Consider the following 23,727-nt stretch of genomic DNA (forward strand, 5'->3'; position numbering starts at 1 on the left):
TAGTTTTATAATTAAATCCTGCCAAAAAGTAAGCATAATGTGTATTGCTTTTTCTGGGTGTAAAATACTGGTTAATGGTTGATTTTGAACAATTAGTACAATTTTATTGCCGTAGCAATATTTAAAAAAATTCTTTAGGCTCCAAACTAGTGCAGCGGCCTCTTTGTCTAACTGGCCTTTGTTGTCTAACTTGACCTTTCTCTACTTTATATATAAAATAAAGCAATTTTATTTTTCAGCCCTGAAACGATTGTTCTCATTCTATGGTCTATGTAATGGTATTATGTTTTTGTAGTAATTTGTTTGTTTTGTAGTAGTTGTAAAGGATTTTGTTTTTTAATGGATTCAGGCGTTACATTGCGGAAGTCCATCCTAAATAAGAAAGGACCAATATCTAGCCACCTCCGCACATGCAGTGGTTGTCGTGCATGAAATGACTCGGTGTTTAGCACTAATCTGTGTAACAACTCCTGAAGATGCCCCGTGGAGGGGTGAAGCACGTGTTGAGTGAGTTTACGGTGGCGGTTGTGTAGTTGGCATTGTCTGTCGCATGCGCATTTACGAGCGGGCTGGCGGGCGGTGCACTTTCATGCACGACAACCACTGCATGTGCGGAGGTGGCTAGATATTGGTCCTTTCTTATTTAGGATTTTGTTTTGATACCAAGTTAAGCAATAATTTGTCGATACTATCCATTTATAAGAATGTGCATAGAGATGAGACATTTGGAGAATGTGGACTATTCTTTACATCTTTTTTAATTACCTTAATAGTAGCTTATAATCCGTTTGTCATGTCATCGCCCCCACCGAATAAACCTGTATTATGCAATTGCAGGCTATTATTATTCCGTTTCTGGCAAATTTGGCATATACAGGTAGTATTACACCTTGTGATATTTCTAATGTAAAATGAAAAGAAATGTAAAAAATAGTATTTTACGTTAAAAGAGTTGACAGAAATGTACACATGAATATCGTATTGCAACCTTATTGACGACGGCCAATATCGAATATCGCTCGAATAACATCGTAAAGGACTTCACTCTCAAAAACGTTGAAATTTAATTTCAATACAATCTATTTAATGTTATAACTCAGATAATTTCCAGAATACACAAACGGAAATTTAATAAATGGAGACAGAAAAAAAATTGATTTGATATATAAATTACCTTTGTAGGATGAATTGACAGTTATTAAATAAATTCGGTTTTTTGTCTCCCGTAAAATTTGATTTTTGGGATCACGGATTTATTCATTGCGGGCGACGACATGACAGCTCCAACCAAGGTAGCTTCTCAAAAGTGGGTGTAGGCATTTATATTAATCCAGTTTTTCCCCTAATTCGAACATTTTTTATGCTAAAATCTTTTGTTTTGAATTCAGGAAACGGAGTACAAGGGTCCAAACCTAAACCTTCACCTTTATGCTTATATATAATCTCCATGAAAAATTTTTTATGGATAGCATATTGACTATTTTTGCGTATGTTCGACTAACGGAAAATACAGGATAAATTACAGTTAAAAAAAAAACAATAAAGAGATAAATAATTTACTATTTATTTTGTACTTTCCACTCTACCAATTTTCGGTGAGAGATAGCTACAACAAATAATTATCACTGGTAAATAGATAGGGTAGGGTTAGGGTGACAAATGAAAAAAAGTAACTTAGCCACAAATATCATGGCACGTTTATTTTTCTCCACTACATGGCGACTTCTAAAAGAATCGTGACTTGTTATTTTGCATTTCATATAGTTTCTTTTTATTAGAGCTCTATAAAAGAGCTACAAATGAATAATTTTACATTGTATATTTTCCATAAAATTAAATAAACTCTGTATTTGATTTGATCTCATTATAAATCACTATGAATTGAAAAAAAAATTAGAAACGCTTTGTTAGTTCGCTAATTATATTGATTGATGACACTAATATAATAAAGAGTACATTAAAAAATCACATTAAAGCATATACATAATGCTGACTACATAAAAACCCTTACAGCCTCTTTACTTTCGCCGGATCAAACTGCATGCTCTGACAGTTTTAACGATAAACAGTAAAATACAACTTTACATTCAAGCTTGATAAACTTTACATTGTCAAAAGCATATAATATAACTTAAACATAGGTTTGTAAAATTTCGTACCCATGGACCAGCCATTCAGTCATTACCTTTAATATTAAAAAATTATAATGCTTGAAATGATGATGACATCATAATAAAATTTCATAGTTTTCATACATTTCAATAAAAAAAGGAACAATGATCTTTGATCATATATTTTTGTCATATTTCATATACTCCAAATAAAGCTACACCACGCAATTTGAAAAAATACTATATATATTACTTATTGTAATATCATTGAATATAAAGAAAACTACTTCTCAAAATAGTTTATATTTTATGTAAATAGGTTTTAGGTGTAACCAGCCCCTTATAAAAATTAAATGAGTTTTCCCATTTCCAGAGCGCAATAAATAAAATATATCTTGTAAAGGAGGCTGTAAAGGAGCTATATTCAAGTGCAATGTAATACACCACAGTTAACAAACCTAACTTATTTAAAAATATAAACTAGCCTAAAAATTTTAACAATAAAAAGAAAAACAGTTGCAGATAAAAAGATTGGTCATCGAAACTCTGAAGAGCTATAACTAAATGACCGCATTAAATCTATTCATGCCATGATTTTTGTTCATTGGGTTTTAATAATTGCAATTAAATGTTTGTAAAATACTCCAAAATTTGTTTCATACTTTAGTACGGCTCATAGCCGCGTATAATATTGTTTATATATATATATATATATACATACAACTACAAATCTTAAAAAACAGTGACTTAGAAATAGCTCTCAGTATATAAAAAAACGTTAAAATCCTTAGGCTGTACTCTCGTATGATTATGATGTAAGCAACGTAATATGTTGGCAAAGCGGAAGTTGGCGTAAATCTAACGATACAATACAACTAAATATTTATGTATCTTAGACATAATGATTACACAAGGCTCACTGTTACCTGCTCGTAAAACTACCACAATCAAGTAAACCGATCGGCGGCGCGGCGCCACCGAGACTAGTTCTCTGCCTCGACAAGGAAACTATTCATAAACACTCACGGGTAAGGATATGTATTTCTTTTATCAAATTAATTATGCCGAAACTACGCGTCAACATGCGAAAACTTGGGTTGGTCCGTCACCACAACCGTTCCGATGTCACGAAAATAAAGAGAAAACTTCAACAAATATGTATCTAAAATTTTTGCCAATATACTTTTCTGGTGAGTATTTTTATGCGACGGTGTGAATTCTTTTAGTAATTCAGTCTTTTTCTACAATTGCAAAAATAAGTAGAGAAAGTGAAAATATAAACTTGTACCGCTTTTACGATTACGTAAATACAAATATCTCATCATTAACTTCTAAGTATAGTAACTAACATCGGTATGTAAAATAGTTGAACGGCAAAGACCAATAAATTGCCGGCCTGTCCTTATTGGTTAGGTTTGTGAGTGGACATGCGCAACTTATAACTCTTCGCCGCTTTATGGGGAGAGGGTCCTAATCTTTTACCAAATATACTCCTATCACTAATCCACGTTACACGATGTGGGTTTTTACATTGAGAGTTTATCTCGTAACTAATGAGGACCGGACGCTCTCTGCTTCCTCCCTCGACTTTGTAAAAGAAACGATATATGATAAAATAATCAAGGATAAACAATTATAAAGCCAGCGAACATATAACAACAAAATATATTATTAATTCTACACAGGGTCAAAGAGAGGAAGCAGAGATAATATAAATCTATATAATTTATATGTTCCTAGGTTTCTATGTTGGTGTTTCTATTTTCCATTAATAACATCTATGAATAATACGATTGTATCAACACTGAGAAATACCCGGGACTCGACGCCCGGAGTTGTCGCTACGTCTATTGATAAAATATGATTTCAATTTTCTTTAATGGTGATCATTAAAATGGTAGCTGCAAGTTTTATACTACTCATTAAACCAAAGTTCTAGTTTCTCTAAATAATACTGTTCTCAATGGCTTGGTACAAAACTTAATAAAAATGACGACAATTTTAAAACCACGGATAAAATGTTTAAACACTACTCTTCTACTTTTTCCCCGGGCAACTAAATGCATCCGTCATGTTAATATATCTTAAAGTATCGTGTACATACATACATCTTTTATTAAAACGATAAATGAGATATTGGCCTATTTCCTCGTGTTTCAAATACAGAACTATCAAAATATAAAAAAATATTGAGGACTATCAAACAACATCCATATGTATATATTATTATTATCATCATACTCGTGTATATCTACAAGGAAATTTTGACTTCTTTACCCAAAGTATACTTCTGCGCTAAATATTCTAAGATTAATTCCAATAATGTTCTCATCAGTTCAATATCAACTTCATATTGCAGAGGCACCTCTACAAATCACAAGTCGCTAATTACAATTCTGAAATGTTTCCTTCCTCGGCCTCAATCGAATAAATAAACCTTACCAATATTTACACCCTCTAACCCACCTTCAGCAAATGGACACACACAACATCGTGGATATAAAATAAAGTCATAGAAAACAACAACATAAACGGAAACAAAACAATATAATATAGAGAATATGAAAACAGTGAATTCAAGAAGTGTTCAAGTAACGCTATTAAAATGAGTTCTCTACAATATTTTACTTCCGATTCTACCCTGACCTGCAAACTTAACTAAACTTACGCTACCGCATCATTTACATAGAAATGGCACCAATCTATCTTTGATATCAATAATGGCAAACCATAAGGAACCCCCCGGCGGACGCGCACCTGCACGACTCGGCCTCGAGATACTGGAAGACTACTGCGCTATACTCTATAACATTACTCTATTATTCGAAACACTACAAGTAGACGTAAACCGTAATCCATTTCCCGGCCGAAACTTCTCAACACACTAATACAGAGGTTACCAAACAAAATCCGTTCGACGCAATGCAACCGCGTTGCGAAACGTGAAATGACTGCACAAATAAACCTTGTGGGAGACTATAACGTTTTCAAAGTTAAAAGTGATTAAGACTGATAGGCAATCCTAACATCGCTATTTGCTAGAAGGCACACAAAGTTTAGTAAGAAGCTTCACAAATTATTGGCCTTGTGTTATATTAAAGCATAACATGATATCAAAAATGTCACGGGTTTTTATATATATTGCCATACACTAATGTTTATATGTGAACATTGAACGTAATTTCACTATGAACGTAATACGATACAAAATATTGCCAATTTATGTTGCAACAGGCACTTGTCTGGAATACTCCAATAAACATCATATTAAAGTTATTAATTTTGTGAAGCTTTCATTATTGCCTCTAAAGACTGCACGACAATGGATTCACTTTGTACTTGTACTTTATTATTATTTTCATACATCTGATTAACACTAAAGCATTCCTATGAATCAATCGCCAGGAGGCCACTCCCCCTGGAGCTCCCCGTCCAACATTTCCTTTCCAAAACGCTTCACTTTAATAGGTAACACGTATAAAATTACTGAACTCCATATTCACTGACACACTAAGTTAAAGCATCGCGATAAGATATTGTTTACATTTCACTACGCCTAATGAAGATGCAGGTGAGATGAGTGACAGACACCATCAATTTAGAATTTCAAAACTGGAGATTTTTCCTTCACGAATTTCGAAAACTTTATCACTAAACAAATTAGAATATGAGATCAAAAATTTAGGCCTAAAATCTACAACGAGACGTTTAAGTATCGATTTATGAATGCCACCACGAAAATTAATATAATCATGTGATGGTACAGATAAATCACAGTTGTGGATATAAAATCACAATGTATATCATAGGCGGTACCGCTACCTCGCTACTGACTAAGTCCTCGACTCTTATGTGATGTCCACCTGATGTTCCGAAGGGATCCATTGGCCTAAGCCCAGAACATTTCACGCGGCATCCTTCTTACTTCTTTCCGAATAACTCAACAATGGGTAAATAAATAATTCAATAAAAAATAAAGGGTTTCTTTCAAACTATGTAAAGTCCACGTTGATGTTTCTCATGTTTTGCTTCAATAGCTGCTCTTGTTGATGGCTGCCAATTTTGTTTAAATATTGCACTCTGGCTGCAAAATGATCAACCGAGAGCTGAAAATATTAACAAGTGTTTAGACTACAAAATCTTTAAAAAAATGTAAAAGACACAAAGTGTAATGAGGATGTTTACCTATTGCTGCAATCAGTCCGTGAGACGCATCTGACCGGACAGTTGCGGCTGCGGTGTGGGCGTGTGAGGTGGAGGGGGCGACGCTGTAATGGAAAACACCATTTTAAATCACAAACATATTTTTGAGAAATTCCTGCAAATCCGAGGAAAAGTTATTATAAGATTCATTTCATCATCATAGATCTCTCCTATTATAAACAACACGCTTGTCCTCCGACTAAAGATGCAATCGCAAAAAATAATGCTAGATTTTCAGAGAACAATTTATAATAAATTTCAATAAAACATTAATAAAATAAGTACAATCATTTGTTGTCGCAAGTCGTAAATCACAGGCTGTAATAATGAGTGAAGTAACTTAAAAAGTTAATGTAATTTGATACTTACAAATGGAAGCAATGGACTGAGGAGACATAGATGACATTTTGCTTGTATCCTGCATAGACACCTGGGTGCCCTGTGACGTCATGTAGCGGTTGACCATCGGCACAAAACTATGAAGAACATATATATCATTAAATAAAATCTCACAATAAATACAATTTAATAAAAACTACATTTACTTACATTAATTATTTTTATTATATGACTTCAGAAGGAGGTTGTACTGTAAGTACTTTCTACAGAAAACAATTAAACAATTAGCCTTGTGTTTACGTTAATTACCAATATTTAAATCTTGTGGTTCTATCAGTTTACTATACCGTTTTTGGCCAGACAGTGTTAGTAAAACAAGCGCAAGTTAAAAAATCAATAAGTGAAAGGAAAGGATGCGTTTACATGGTGGAAAAACTCCAGTCGACATCTGTCGTTTGCACAAACGTTTCCTCTTACTCTCATGTTGATTGCTTATGTTTATCCTACGATTTATGGTAGATTGACACTAATTTCTCATTAATCTGTAATTCAGCACGTTCTGGCACCGATTTCTATTAAAAATTTAAATGTACCTTAAGTCACAAACGCCGGGAGAGTCGAAATTGCTATTGGAGTTGTTCGTGTTGGTAGCAGTCATGGTGCCGATGCTGTTGGCAGACATGTTGCTGTGGTTCTCTCGATGTACACGATTATGATGCCTATTAAATTAAAATACAATTTTTGTTTTTAATTGAATTACCTTCAAAAATTAAGAGGGGTAGAAGCATATGTAATAACATGATTGCGTCGTTGTTTGATGGAACAAGCTATTAGTACAACAGTAACATTAAAGTGATACCTAGTACACCACTTTGATGATACTGTTTTCTTGGTAATCCTCTTGTGTATGTTTAGCCTGTTTCCAAAACAGGAAAAGTGCATGAACAACACTGACGTAGCTTATCGTCCTATGCATTGGGACAACGCGTCAGCATACACTAAAGGAAAAACAATGAAAACACAGCATCAAGATGTCGAAGAAAAGGTGTGAGCTGTTTCAAAAGCTGTGGAAAACATTACCAGAATAGCGTGCCACAATTGTTTCTCACAACGGTTTTATAGGAGGCGTTAATGCATAGATTCTATCTATTCTCATAATATGTTGTTTATAATTTGAATCTATATATTTTTGGTGTTCTATGAACTTTCGTTGGCACTGCTTATAGTCACGTAAAACTGATCTTATGTGCTTATTATATCTAATGGTGAGGGAAGTATACACGCGCGGTTATATTATTTCATTAGATTGGAAAGTCAAGTTTTTTTTTGACGCCAAGCTTGCAAGTAGCTTAGACGGAGAGGAAACCTCGGTTTAAGCTGTCTTTCTAATCGATTTTACTGTTTTGATTAAGGGGCAAGGTCGATCGGATATTAGTATATTCAATTTTGACTTTTTTAAAGTTTATGATTTTTCGGCACATTGCTAAAACGGGCATTTAAGCGCCAATGTCAGGTTGGCTAGTACACGATTAAAGAGAATAAATATAAATTTCTGATTTGATTGTAACACTTTTATTTGTAAAAAAAAAATAAGAATAAATACATAGCCTTGGCCAAAAGTATTAAGCATCCCATAAAACACTTTAAAATTAACTTATCTGTTTGACTTTACAATTAATAGCAATATTAAAATACTACTTTAAACAATAGCAGGTGGAGTTGTGTTACCACCCGAGCATGTATCAGATCCTTCTTCAATGATGTAAACGCGTTTAGTGGGTGGACGTGATTTACCACCCGAACAAGATGAGAGCCAGTAGTGACCAAACATGTATTCACATATGTACAAATAGTACTTACAATTTACAAGAATGATTAGACACAAAAGCATTGTAGCTCTAGTGGCAAGCAATATGCAGCGTTAACGCTACAAATGCATAAGAGCGTTCAGGGATCCATAAAACATCTGGTGTGAAAATGATGGATTTACTAAATAAATAAATGTTTGTCAGCATTGTTTTAAATCCCGAGGATACAAGAAGCTAACAACCATATAGTATTACTTTTTAATAACATAACTTTTCACATTTTGTGGATTGGATATTCTCTGATTGCCTAAATAGCTTTATTTATTATTTTTTACATTAAGCTCTGGGGTGCATATATCTTACGGACGGTGCTTAATACTTTTGGCCAAGGCAGTATAGCTAGTATATTAGTCATGTTTATAAGAAATAATAAGTGATAGTGTACTGACCGTATGAGATAGCTGTCGCGCACGAAGGTGCGTCCGCAGACACTGCACTCGTAGCAGGAAGTGGCGGAGTGTGTGCGGATATGAAGCGCGAACTGCGACTTGGACGTGAACGTCATCGAGCACCGCTCGCAGTTTAGTGGCTTATCAGCTACGTGGGACCATCTGCCAAATAAAATTTATCGAATTTACATTAGAATACTTAGTACATAACAATTCGTGTAGCAATTTTTCTTGACAATTATTGATTAACCAATGGGTTCCCAATATGGGCAATAACAGCCTCCTAGTGAGTTTAAGTAGCTTTTCATGGGTGTTAGCGAGTCCCAAAAGAAAATAGGTATTATGAAATACAGCAATTTTATGACTTTTTAATTATCAGCACGACTACGACATATTAAAAGAGATAAAGAGAAGGAAAGAAAAAAGATACGGAGAGATAAATAAGCAATGAGAGGGAAAAGTATAGGGAAGAAGGACAGAGGGAGAAATAATAATATATCTATGATAGATAATAAAGTTGGGAACCTATGGGTTATATAAAAACCGCCGCAATTACAAGCAATAATTATAAACTTCGAGAAAGTACTTTTTTCTTAATATTAAGTAGACATTATTTGTATGTATTAAATTATTTCATCACAATGTAATAGGAAATCAGGAACGTAGTGCAACGCTAGAAAAAGAAATCAAAATTTTGCAATTATACTAAAAAATATCTTACCTATGAGCTGTTACGTAACTTTTCACAGCAAATCTTTTCTGACAAATATCACATGCATATGGACGTTCACCTGAAAATATACTTTCTTTTAGCACCATTAAATTTATTAAAGTATATGACACGAAAAAATAAAACTATTATATTATGACCAGATATAAGTAGCTATGCAACAAAAATACATGGAAGTGAAACAAGTTGAATGAAAGCAAATTATGTTAAAAGACGGCAAGATGCAATTTCGAACAATGTGATGGAGTCTGAAACGGATGAATTTCGACTAAATTATTAATACTAAAAATTATTTAAATACTAGAACTGAAAAGATGCAGCCGATGATAAGAATGATAAAACACGAAGTTGTCGGTGCCACATCTTCGATTCATATGTCGTGTGCTATCGCAATTTGCCGTCTTCTGCGCGATACATTCAAAGTGCGATCAACGATGTTCATATATACAAAGAAAAAACAATATTTTGCCGATATGACAAAATTTTACCGCGCATTTATAAAAAGACAATCAGCATTCTCATTTAAAATATAGAATCGGTTACTGTTAATGTATACTATACTCTTTTTATCCAAAAATCTTATTATATGTATTAGCTCACTGGTATATGTTTTAGGCTGTGTTTTTTAATTTTAAGGTAAATTCAAGTAGGCGAGGACTAAGTAATGCTAATCGTTTTTATTGTTAAACGAACTGCGCAAACGTTGCAAGTCTTACATAATTTTTTTTCTTTTTGATGGCAAATTAATACAAAATCCAGTTAAAATCACATACAACGCAAATTGGAACGTGTGCGCAGTTCGTTAGTTTTATTGAAAATCAATAAGAAGGCCACTGCGTATGAACTGTGTCCGTGTCCGGTCCTCATACCCGTGTGGATTCGCTTGTGAATGTTGAGCGTCGATTTCTGCGTGAAGCGTTTGTAACAGACATCGCACTCGAACGGACGCTCGCCGGTGTGGGTGCGCATGTGAATCTCCAGGTACGGCTTGCAAGTGAACGCAGCCGGACACTCCATACATTGATACGGCCGCCCTTGCACTAATCATTAATACTCCATTACACACAGACAAATGTATTACTTAAAAACCTGACATGTGGCACCGACAACATTCATATTGATATATATTGCGTTGTAAACAAAAGCACTGACCTGTGTGCGTTCGTTTGTGTATGTTGAGTGTAGACTTTTGAGCGAATCTCTTGAGGCACACGTCGCACTGATAGGGCCGCTCGCCGGTGTGCGTGCGGTTGTGAATCTCGAGGTACTGCTTGCAAGTGAAGGCAGCCGGGCACTGGAGGCACTGGAACGGCCGACCCTGCACTATGGACGAGCGAGCGGTTAGTGTGCGCACCGTGGCAGCGACCTCCCCGCAACCTGGCGACCCTCGTCAACGTTCATGCGTTCATACGTCCCTGCGGTCGAGCGGCGAACCGAGTGCGTACCTGAGTGCGTTCGTTTGTGGATGTTGAGACTGGACTTCTGCGTGAAGCGCTTCAGGCAGATGTCGCACTGATAGGGCCGCTCGCCGGTGTGCGTGCGCGTGTGTATCTCCAGGTATTGCTTGCAGGTGAAGGCGGCGGGGCACGACAGGCACTGGAACGGTCTGCCCTGGACTGGTGCCCAACACAGTTATTATAGCAGCGGCGAGCTCGCAAGGGCGCTAGCCGCCCTCGCACTACGGAGATCGCGGCGCGGACTGGTCGCCGCTCGCCGCTAACTCCGCTCCACGCGACTACTCAACGATGCGACGCCGAACCGACATTTGGAGGAGCAACCAAAACGAACACGTGAACATGAACGCGAGCGGAGCGGCTGGGGCGGGCGGGACGCCAGTCCGGCCGGCTGTGACCCACCTGTGTGCGTCCGTTTATGTATATTGAGGCTGGACTTCTGCGTGAAGCGCTTGAGACAGGCGTCGCACTGATAGGGCCGCTCGCCTGTGTGCGTGCGCATGTGAGTGTCCAGGTGCGGGCGGCGTGCGAAGGCCGCCGGGCATAGCCCGCACGTATATGGACGCCCTTGCACTGCGCCCAGTGCACACACAAAAGCGAGTAACGCACGTCGCCGACGCTAAACCGCCCGCCCACAAGCCAATTCCCGATCTAGCACCACCCCAATTTTGATGTCGGATGTCGCGGCGCCAAAAATTGCGTCATTGCGGCGATTGCATTACCGCTTTTGTGAAAAAATTAATATATATGGAGATATGATGAGTACAAATTAATGGTGCATAAAAATAACACTGAAATCGCTACACAAGACATGAGAGTGCGACCGGCAGATTGGGGATGACAGAGGGGTTACGGATGAGTGCAGAAGTACGTTAAAGCGCGCGTTCTGATGAGTTACTGATCGCTCGAGATGTTAGTCGGAAGCAACGAGATGGAAAGCTATCGAAAGTAGGGAACGTAAATCAACGGGTTAGGCGGGCAACGCAAAACAGGACAGAAGCATGACGCTAAATGAAAACATGAACCGCGTGACGTCGCGACCTCGTCACTACCGTACCGGAAGGAGTTCGCTGTTTATGTTTAAGTATAAGTGAAGTGGGCTACTAACCCGTATGTATTTTTTCGTGCAAATTGAGCGCGCACTTCTGCGTGAAGGACTTGAGGCAGACGGTGCACTGGAACGGCCGCTCGCCTGCGCCGCCAACACACGGGGGGACAGAGAAACAAAACAAAACCACGATGGACAAATAATTCGACCACGCATCACCCGACCCGGCGCCCACTACGCTGCGCTACCATGAGGGAATTTTTATTTGTCCATCAAAAATACTCGCCTACTATAATTTAAACGAAAATTCTCACAACGTACACATGCTTTACTCTCAATGTTTGTGAATAGTTTTTGAGCGCGTGCAACCTATTTATAAAGTATTACCGCTTTCATGTGGAATAGTTTTAAAAGGAAACAGTGCTCAACGCCACTCTACACCGAATCGCTAATCGTGTTTCGTACGAGTTAGTTGGGAGCCCTTGAAAACTATTCACAAATAAGGTATCGAAGCCACAACAGCAATAATGTAAAAATAAAATAAAGTATGATACAGAGTTGAATTGTGACTTGGAACCCTAATGAATAAGAAAAACAATGATCAGGGGACCCACCGGTGTGTATACGCTTATGAGTGCCAAGGCTGGACTTCTGCGTGAACCGCTTGTCACAGATGTCGCACTGATATGGGCGCACTTTGTTGATCAGCGATTGGATGTGCTCCTCTAGAAATACCAACAAAACAAAGCTACAGAAACGACCCCGCACACCGTCACTGCCAGCGGTCAGTGCCTAAAATAACGTGAGCTCTATAATTACAAATTCATTGTCTACTTAAGGATTTTAGGGCAAATAGCCTACCAGTGTGTATCTTTCCATGGCGGCCCAGGCTGGACTTCTGAGTGAAGCGGATAAAACAGATGTGGCACTGGTACGGCCGCACTTTCTCTAACAGGGCTCGTCTGTGCTCCTCTATAAGTTATATGATTTACGATATAGCATCTCAGCATTCTCTAACATTATTTGAGTAAGGCCTTAAACATTATACGCTTTCGCATTCACTCTCGCACTCAAGGGGAGGTAGGCTAGGCTACGTGTGAGTACCTTCCTGCCTGCCGAGCTAACGCAAAGGTTTGTGTAGGCAGTTTGTATACGAGTAGTTATGGACCCACCGGTATGTATTTTCCCGTGCCGGCCCAAACTTGATTTCTGGGTGAATCGCACAAAGCACACGCCGCACTGGTAGGGACGTTCCTTAGCCAGCAGCGCGCGCTTGTGTTCCTCTGAACGAAACCATCGCACATGTCAATATATGGATTTACTCAAGTTAGATCCGAGAACAAAATGAAAACGAGTGTTAAATGTGTACACATAAGATATAGGGCACAGGGCGGTGCGGAAGCGGTAACCCACCCGTGTGTATTTTCTTGTGCCGGTTGAGGCTGGAGCTCTGCGTGAAGCGCATCTGACAGAGCTCGCACCTGTAGGGCCGCTCCTTCACCAACAACGCCCGCATGTGCTCATCTAAAAGCCAGGCCACACCCCAACACATTCACTTGTATCATCCAACTTCCTAAGCCTTTATGGAACTTACAATGGCGCGGTAGTACACACTGTAAGCTCCACACCTCCCCCTGTTTACCACACATCAACGAAGCCTTCCTCACGCCCTGATACTAGCAACGGTTTCTACGTGACACAACTCAAAAACTATTCACAATGTTTGTGTTAAGCATATGTATTGAACTACACGTGATTTTACATTTTACACCAGTATGCTTTCCAACTTCATGCCTGATAAGAGTTAAAAGAAAAATTGTATATTACATGCTATACTGTCACTACTTAATAAGCTCCGTCCATAGGCCTTTTGTCGGGAAAAGGAAAAGCAAATTTTATAGACGTTTATATATAGTAATCAAATATATACATAAATACCAAATACCTGCCACATTATTTATCGAGCCCATTCCAATAGTACAATCAAAGTATTTAAGGATATACATTTTGCATAAAAGACAGTCATGTTGCAATATGCCATTCAATAATTTACGTTTTTGTAGTATATATATATATAAAACATTCATTTATACATAGAATACATAAAAAGATAGATAGTTGTTTAAAGATTCTTTACGTAAATATTAAATATAATATCAAATGAATCAGGGCGCTTAAAGATTAAAGCGTATTATGGAAAAATAAAAATAACAAAACGAATAAAATCTACATGTTCTTGTAACGCGGTAACAGGAGGAGGTTGACTTAACCGGAAATATTAAAACAAGTGTTTGTATAAAAATAGGTTTTAATCCCCTCATGGTAAGAACATGGGAGTTTTCGATAATGATAAAATTTGTACCTGTCTAGAATATAATAAACCTCATGTAAATTCCATAAAACAGGTTTTTTTTATAAATATGCCAAAGAGAAATAATTCTGAGCATAATTTGAAAAAATTCTTTAACATATATGCGGTATCAAGTTTGTATGGAAATTACATTTATTTGCAAAAATGACTAATAATTCAAATAACATAATTTTAAAACTAAGTATACTTCAAAAATATTTGCTTTAAATTTATTTCATTTAAACGCGATAAAGCGTGTTTTATTTGTTTTATTTAAGATAAAGAATATACACTATTTAAGTAATAAGAGATCAAGAATATGGATGTAGGGTTTTTTTTTAGATTCTATGGCAAGTAAAGAATTTTAGATTATTTAATTTTTCTTTGCGATGTATACACATGACAACATGTTGCATTAGATTTTGCCTGTAAAACTTTTATTCATTCGAAATGAATGGAATCAAGAAATATTTATTTTTCTTCTACCAAAAGTCATGAAATATTTACACGCCATAGTAGTTAGTTGTTACAATTTTTTTCTATTAAAGATATTTATTTGTTATTTAAATAATTTCGTTTAAACTATGTACTAGAATCAACGAGGATCCTGTATATAAAATGTACTTACCGGTATGGACGCGTTTGTGCGTATTTAGACTGGACTTCTGCGTGAATCGCTTAAGACAGAGGTCGCATTGGAACGGTCTCTCTCCAGTGTGCGTTCGCATGTGCACTTCTAGGTACGGCTTGCGACAAAAAGCCGCGTCACAAACCTACAAATAAACTTTAGTTAATACTAAGGATACAGGTACGGGCAATCGACATTACATCTGTTTATACTACGCGACATTGGTTATTGTAAATTTGTAAGGACATTGTTTATAAAGGTCAAGATCAAGGCGGGTAACAAAAAAACTACTATGAACAAAATTGTCCAACGACGTGAAAATAAGAATGACGTTTCACTTCATTGTTAACGCAGACAAACTACACAATTTCTGTTTAAAATCAAAAACATAATTGCACGAGTGTCAAGTCAAAGGGGTGAGTTGTCTTCGTCTATAGGTAGATAGCCCTTTGTTATCTTACACGTACCCCGCGGGTGATGCTTATCGGACAACAACGCCGAGCAACAGGCGGCGGCAATTAATCTGTACATATCCAATATAAGCAAAGAGGAACTAAAATGCTTCTGAAAGTATAGCATAGAAGCCTTGGGAAAGCGCTAAGTCTAAATTCTTTTCAACTTTATAATGAAAGGTACAAGTGATTGATGTGATATGCCTTGCGATCCGGCTTAACCTGGCGCTCTTTAGTACCCGGGCCAGAGTGTATGAATATGGTTACCGAAGGTGGAACCGTAGTGGGTAACTAGATTTCTGTGTTAGGTGATACTACTGGAAATAAGAATTGGTACAACAGACGTTCCTTCCATCCAAGCCTCTTTACCAATAGACAGAGAATTTCTTCTGTGAGATCTGGTACAAATTAACCTAAAGCCCCTGAACCACAAAACTTAAAAGGATAAACACCAAAGGACTTAAATGGTATAATTACACTTCCAAGCTCTCTCCTTAATGACATAGTTCCAAGACTATAATCGGAATAGAAATAAAATAGCCCCAAACACCCTCACCTGAGGGAGTTAAAACATCTAGTAGATTCAGCGATCTTCCTATAGATCTGCTTGAGAATAACATGGAAACTAAAAGAAGGCAAATAAGTAAACCTCTCCTATATTCTTATATGGTTTTAGATGATGTAGGTAAAGTTACTGAATTACTAGAAACGGCCGCGGTCGGGAAAAAAATTAGCTAAAATATCATTAAACGAAACCAAATGTAGATAAGTTTGAATTAGGTAGACATATACAAAAAAACTCATGTGACATGTTCGAGAAAATGGTCTTTTTTATAATCATACCTTCAATAGGAAAGACCAAAGACCCTACAGAGTAGTGATAAGAAACCACTCAACCCCATCAACGCAATAAAAGAGGAAATAATATAGACTGGAAACATTGCATTAGGCCGAATAATTAATGCAAACTATGGTACTGACAAAAAAACTACTTCAAGTTTCTTCGTAAGTCTTGCACCTGGATCCAACACTAAGGTAGTTTAAGATCTCAAGTAATAAATGTACTTCTCACCAATCTATTATAATAGAAGACCCTAAAAAGAGAATGACTATTGTCTAATGCCAAAGGTGTCAACAGTTCAGATGCGTAAAATGTGGAGAATCCCATAAGACTTAATTTTGCACTAAACATGAAAAAAATACTCGGACTACGCGTGCTCTATGAAATGGACGACATACTGCCAATTGCAAAGGTTGCAAAGCGTGTCGCGCGTCGAAAAACAACTGCAATATATCACCCTCAAAAGAGTAAGCAGCGGTTAAAAAGAGAGATCAATCAGGACAAACGTTAACATCGAGCTGGTCCGGAAAAAGAGTCCTACAAGAGATAATGCAAAGACTATGTAAACAAAATACCATGAACAAATGTTATCGAAACAAACAGAAATTTGAAAGAATCTTACAACAAATGTTATGATACATTGATGCAAATCATAACAGCCCTAGGCAAAAAACTAACATAACGGCATCATTATGTCTAGCGACCTGGAACCCGAATGGTTTTTCTCCTAAAACAATTAGATAGAAGTCCTATTAACTCAACACAAATTTGATGTCCTGCTGGCCTCAGAAGCCCATTGCACCACGACATCCTGTCTAGAAATAACAGGTTACATAGTACATGTGGCCAATCCGGATGAAACAGCTAATGCTGGTACTGCAATTATAATAAGAAAATCTAACAAACATGACTTTCCTGAATATGAGACGGGCCATAATACAAGCAACTACAGGTTACAGTTAAAGATTCATGTGAACACTACAATGTTCCTTCGATATATTGTCCTTCAAAGCAAAATATATTCAAAACAATGATAAATACATGTTTCTTAAATTAGGAGAAAGATTTATAAGAGATTCGAACATTAAAAATACTCATTGGGGTTTCAGCTAAAGGTAAACGTAGGAGAAAACCACTTGGTCACCTCTGCGATAAAACCATTGTACTGGCCCAACAGACCTGATAAAAACCTAATCTTGTTGATTTTTTCGTAGCGAAAAGAATTACGTACAAGCGGAATCTTGCATAGATGGTTCGTCTGTTTACACTCCAGTGCTATTGATAGTAAGCACCATGGTAATAACTGCTGTCAGGCCAATAACACTGACAAATAACTAAGATTGGGAATCATACTGCTACTATGTAGATAGCGTTAAAATGAAAGTCCCCTTAAATGCCAAGAATATATCGACGAGACCACTTATCAGATTACTACGCTTATACAAGAAGCATGTAGGAAAACAACACACGTCATAACTCATACATGGGAATCTCTGAACATTCCATTAGAAAAAAAATATGAATTGATGGAAAAGAGACTGATTCGCCGCGTATGACAAACAAACAGAGATAAGGGAGATAAGCAAAAATTCAAGTTCAAGTTGAGTTACAATTTAAAAGAATGCCATGATGATACACTTGCAACCAAATTGGAATCAATAACACCAGTCATCCACACAACATTCTCTCTGGGAGTTCACTGTCCTATAATAGACCACAGAAAGCTAAACCACCCCCGAGGATCGGAAACGATGGCTGATAGTATAAAATAAAGAAATGTCTGCCGCATAGTTTTATGTATCGGATAGAATGTTCTTAGTTCAGGAATCAGGGGAAACATCAGAGTTTCACGATATCTGTGCAGGTACTACAGGAGTCAGTGCTGGATCCAATGTTATACACAAAATTTTCAGCTGATTTTCCAGATGTTAAAGAAGTCACAATAGCTATATTTGCAGATGACGCAGCTTATTTAGCGAGCCATATTTGCCAAAATTTTGCATGCCTAAAGCCTTAAATGGACTTTACGAAGTAAATTAATGGCTACACAAACGGAAAGGTAAAGCAAATGCATTTAAGTCTGTATACACATTACGTTTACCCTCAAAAACGACGACGGTGAACCTCGGACCCCGTCTTGACCATAGGCTAAGATGGTAAAATAAAGAGAGAAGAGAACCAGAAATATAAAAGTATGCTCTGGTTACTGGGTAATAATAGTGAACTGTCTACAGATAATAAGTTATTAATACATAAAATGTTACTGAAGTCAGTATGGATGTATGGGTTTCAGCTCTGACCAGCAATTCTAACATCTCTATTATTCAACGCATGCAGAACATAATACATAGAAGAATGTCTAATATCCCATGGTACGCAACAATTCTGAAATCCACAAACGCCTTAAGAGATCAGAGCATTGGCTAAGTCCTTCTAACGACAGCTTACTAACCATGCAAACCAGCTAGCTGCCCAATTCTCGCATTGGAAAATCATGGTTATCAATTTAAGTTGTAGGCAACTGTATATCAACTGTATATGTCAGCACATGCCTTGTTAGTGGTTAGTGAAACAATTAATAAAAAAATTTAAAGAACTTACCGTGCACTGAAAAGGCTTATTTCCGGAGTGTAACTTCATGTGCACATAATATGAAGATGCCGATGATAGAACTTTGCCACAAACCTGTAAAATATACAATAATTAAAAAAAAAACGCTTTAGATTAGGAATTCAATTACATTAAAAAATTGTTGGTGGTTTAAAATACTTTGATAATCTATGTTAAAAAAATATATACTACAGTTTAAACTAAAAAAAAAAACAAAACCTAAAGGTAATTTTTGCAAAGAAATTATAAAGGTGATATCAACAAGAAACTAAATAAACAAACAAAAGCTACCATTTTAGGAATTAAAATCTGCACACAGACACTTGTCTCACTTGCACAAGCAGATATAACTAGCTTGCTGTCATAGTCTCCTAATTGTATCCTGGGATACATATTGACAAGTCTCCTTATTATAAGTAAACACTTAAATTAAGGTGAACTTGCACCCAAATATCCAACCTCAGATAATTACAATATACATTAATACTACTTATAAGGTAAATAAGGAATTGAAATACAATTTTGTTCGATGTTATTTCTCAAATGTGAAGTAAAATTTAAAATTGAAGAAATGTTTTTTTTTAACTATCAATGAGTAATGACACTATTGCTTACCTTACAGGCTTGTGGTTTAGATCTTGGTAGTTGTCCACCATTGGAAACCTCCATTTTAGTTTGAACTGATCCCAAATCTACTCCCATACCCTGCATAAACCAATATTAGTTACAAATAGGAAAAAAAAACAAACAAACAAACCATTTTTCCTAAATAAAATTTAATTAAAAATTTTAATTTATATGATACCTGAGAACACTGCCGACCATCCATATCCATTTCAACTCCTTCGTCATCCATCCCTTTAAAGCTTAACTAAGAAAACAATACAAAAATTGTAACACATTAATAAGATTGTTAAAGTCAGTAGTTTTACTTTGTTTTTAATTAATGCCTTGTATACTTAAAAATAACTTCAATTTTGTCTCTAAAGAGATATGGTATTATATTAAGTCAACAGCCAAACTAAACTTCACTTATTGTTCGACAATTAACAATGACATTATTAAAACTGGTAAAACACTTAATCTCTCTAATACTTACATCATCATCTTGTCCTTGTAATTCCTGTTGTTGTTGATGCTGTTCCAGCAGCTCCTGGTGTTGTACTTGTTGTTGTACTATTAGACTATCCTTTGAATCCTCTTGGTGATGATGCTGGTTCATGTTTAATACACCATGATTTGAGTCTGAACGGACTATTGTAGGAGGGCCAGAGTGCACATGTGAGTGGGAGGTGTAGAAACTAAAAATATAATATATTACAGTATTCAACTATTTTAGAAAAATAATAAGACTGTGTTTTTTATAAAAGATTATGTTATTGGTTTTTAAATTTTATATTTATGATTTATAGCTTTACCTCATAGGTTCTGCTTTGATCTGTTGTTCGAACATTGAAATTGTGGCGAGGAGGTCGCCGGGGGGCGGCACGGGGACCCCCACGCCCCGTGCCACACCCCCGACGCCTACGCCCCAGTGTGCTGGGAAGCTAATGGTGAATCACTTCTTTTTCCCCCATTTCGAACTCCTTCCACCTACTTGATGTAAGAAACAAAACATATTCATTTTTGTTTATAAATAATACCTAGTTATGGCTGCTATCTTTTACACATGAAAATGTACTGTGTTCATAAAAACATTAGCAATTTTCCCAGAAACTGTGACATACACTATATAAATACCAAAGAGTAAAACAAATTATTTGTACCTAAGATTCGACTTTATCAAGTTAACAAATCTTTTTAAGGACAATTTACACTTTTACAATAGTATCCCAAAAAATGTACAGAAAGCTTCCATTACTACATTTTAAAAAAACATTAACAAATATTTGTATGCTAGAGATTACTACCCTGTACATAACATCATAGAAGATAGTACAGCACACCTTGGGAAGGATGTGTTCAACTTCAGGCTTAAATATTACATTATATATATTCATTGAAATATTTATAATGTAATTTTTAATGATTTAAAGAAATACTTAGTCCCGCTGAGTTTCTTTGGCCTGTTTATGAGGGTCTGAGGCATTTTATCTGAACAGATGATAAACTTAACTTGACATTAACAAGAAAACTCATCAAATTTTGAATAAAGAATTTTTGAACTTGAATTTAGTCTGACTATAGCCACCAATTGAACTGAGGGCTAATCTTAGGCACACACACTTAATGCTAAGTGGGACTTGCAACTAGTCGTTCTGATGAAATTTCCAATTATAATAGCCCAAGTTAAGCTAAGAGATTTTCAATTTTCAATTTGCTAAAACACTTAATCCCTATCATGCAAAGATGGATTTTCTATATATTAGGGGGATTGGAGAGTAATATTGTTTCTGTCAACATATTTTACAGAATTGATTTATATCTTCCATTGAAAAATTGTATACTAGATAGCAAAAGGTTATTGATAACATAGGTGAGCATATTGTTGATTACAAATAAAAGCTTGTTTACAGTTGTGTGAATGTAACTTAAGAAAGTGACTAATTTCTGGTCGCCCTTATATATTCTACACTATGTTAAAAAAGGACATCCAAGATTCACTGTTAGCATTATATAAATGGACTTATGTAAAATGTGTACATATCTCATGATTAATACTGAACTCCTCAATGGTATTATTTATTTTAAATAATCCAATAATTGTTATAAGCACTATAAGTTTTTTTAGGGCAAGTTCATGCCCTTCTTAACTGTTCGCCTCTGTACTAATAAAGGCACTAATGCCTTACCATAGAAATTTACATTTTAAAAAATGTTTAAACTAAAATACTTTTTTAAAAAAAAAGAGAGAATATTTGAAGTAAAAATCATTCTCTTGTAAAATTATTCTTCTAAATGTGTCTATTGTCACACTTGAGCTTTTATTTGATTTGTCTTGAGCTTTTGTTTATTTGTTTGTTTTATTTGATTTCTTCTTTTAATTCATTGAAATTCTAGAATTATACTTTAAACTATGAAATAAAGGAAATTTTCTCATAGAAAGAAATTTATTTACAACAATATTCAAAGACAAATTCATTTCATTTCTAATAAGTATTAAATTTTAATTCTAACTGGATTTTTGGAAAGTTTCTGTTAAAAAAACATCAATCTACTTAAGTAGTTCAAAAACAAAAGCTTTGCATAAGTATTATCCAAACATTGTTTACATTTTAAAATATATGTTAACAATTGGAAACTAACAGAAACTTTCAATAGAGAAGTATAAATCAAACTATGTATTAAGATGTAATTTAATGGGATATATTAATAGATAATTTATAATCAGACTCATTTATACTATTATGCTCAAACAAACGTTTTTTTTTTTCAAATGCATGGGAAGTAACTAGTCTTTCAATAATAAAGGCTTTCACATTAATACAAAATTGAGATTTGCAAATTATATTTAATTTCTTGGAAATAAACCCCTTGCTTTATTGAATTTTAAATAATGACTGTAAAACAATTATCATTACCAAAATAATTGTAATTATGAAACATAACATATTTTTTTGGAAAATTATGCATCATTTATTTATTACAAATCGATCGTATTTAAAATGGCTATAACAATATATTATTTAATTATCTTTGAATGTATTTTATTAAATTTGTAATATAATTTAAATCTTTAAATACACATAGGCCAAACAGAAATACAACAATGTAGTAAGTAAAGAATCATAAATTAAGCTATACCTTCTTATCAAATGAATGTTCTATTTCATTAGTCACCTCTAGTTATAACTTGTTTATAAGGTACATTTATGTTACTTGACACGATTCACACGGATGTAAACAAAACCTCAGAAAATATTTCATGAAATATGCACTACCTCAAAAATTAAATGGCCGTAGTTGTCGGACTGTCTCCACCCAGCTTCCCCCACGGCCATCAATAAAATGGCCAATTCGTTATTGAATTTTGTCGACAACTTTGAAGCTTCGGCTGCGCGACGCCGGTTGTTACGGAATCAGTATTGAAACATTATTAAGACTAATGTAAACAATGCTAATATGAAAGCTTTTTAGAATTGTTAGCAGTGCAAGTTATGTCATGTCTAGTATAAAATAAATATGCGAAAGGCACCGTGAAATCACTTTGATAGACTAATTTTGTAAACAAACAACGCTTACAAGTACATAGTTACAATTAGATAATACACTTAGAGTATTATACATTATGGAGGGAACAAGTTAATAAATTATTATTTTTAATTACAATTTCAATTTATATGCATAATGCTAAGTTTCATTACGTTTATTGTCTAGTATTTTATGTAGCAAATATTTAATTCTACTCACATAAGTACAGAAACACCTAATAGTGGATGCGTGTGCAGAAACAGATAAATAAGAGCACTAATTACACAATTTTGTTAAGATTGGCCATTCGAATTATGTTTTTCTTAGACACCGACATAAAATGGCTGCTACCTCATTGTTCTGCGCGTTCGTTCGTGCGCATAGAAGCCGTGAACGCTTGGGGACGACTTCTCCTCCAATTAAAATTGTGGCGCGAAATTTAAGGTACTTTTAATGGCCATGAATTATGATAATTTGTTAGCATTATCATTTATGCACAATATTTTACAATTATGTAACAAAAGAAATAAGTTGTAATGAAAATGAGAATAGAGATAGGGATATAAAAGCTTA

At 35.6% G+C, this 23,727-nt stretch overlaps 1 protein-coding gene across 8 annotated transcripts; it reads right to left on the minus strand.

The window, feature by feature from the left end:
• Positions 1-1,695: 1,695 nt before the first annotated feature.
• On the minus strand, positions 1,696-23,509 carry LOC137918961 (zinc finger protein 431-like). 8 transcript variants are annotated; one of them, XM_068761908.1, is made up of 21 exons: positions 23,374-23,509; positions 20,442-20,619; positions 20,123-20,324; positions 19,829-19,894; positions 19,639-19,728; positions 19,015-19,098; positions 15,121-15,265; positions 13,556-13,666; positions 13,315-13,425; positions 12,757-12,867; positions 12,203-12,286; positions 11,497-11,580; positions 11,086-11,256; positions 10,793-10,963; positions 10,510-10,680; positions 9,632-9,701; positions 8,911-9,072; positions 7,247-7,372; positions 6,684-6,790; positions 6,297-6,379; positions 1,696-6,217 (listed from the first exon to the last, which is right to left on the minus strand). In XM_068761908.1, the coding sequence occupies exons 2-20, from the start codon at positions 20,474-20,476 to the stop codon at positions 6,309-6,311; spliced, it is 2,172 nt and encodes a 723-aa protein (XP_068618009.1). In that variant the 5' UTR covers positions 20,477-20,619; positions 23,374-23,509; the 3' UTR covers positions 1,696-6,217; positions 6,297-6,308. The 8 variants fall into 8 exon arrangements, with proteins under 8 accessions (XP_068618009.1, XP_068618010.1, XP_068618011.1 ...); XM_068761909.1 differs by lacking the exon at positions 23,374-23,509 and adding an exon at positions 22,905-23,041; XM_068761910.1 differs by lacking the exon at positions 11,497-11,580.
• Between the last annotated feature and the right edge of the window lie 218 nt (positions 23,510-23,727).

This window comes from Battus philenor, unplaced genomic scaffold (genome assembly GCF_028537555.1).
Source record: "Battus philenor isolate CCGP_79_NKW_IND1 unplaced genomic scaffold, ilBatPhil1.0.hap1 SCAF_15, whole genome shotgun sequence".
In the NCBI taxonomy this organism is placed as follows: Eukaryota; Metazoa; Arthropoda; class Insecta; order Lepidoptera; family Papilionidae; genus Battus; species Battus philenor.

Coding starts and splice junctions, on each gene's coding strand:
- LOC137918961 (XM_068761908.1), bottom strand. CDS start 20,476: ATGTTCGAACAACAGATCAAAGCAGAACCTATGAG. Junction 19,895..20,122: donor TACAAGGACAAGATGATGAT/GTAAGTATTAGA, acceptor TTGTTTTCTTAG/TTAAGCTTTAAAGGGATGGA. Junction 11,581..12,202: donor GCACGAAAAAATACATACGG/GTTAGTAGCCCA, acceptor GCACGCACACAG/GCGAGCGGCCCTATCAGTGC.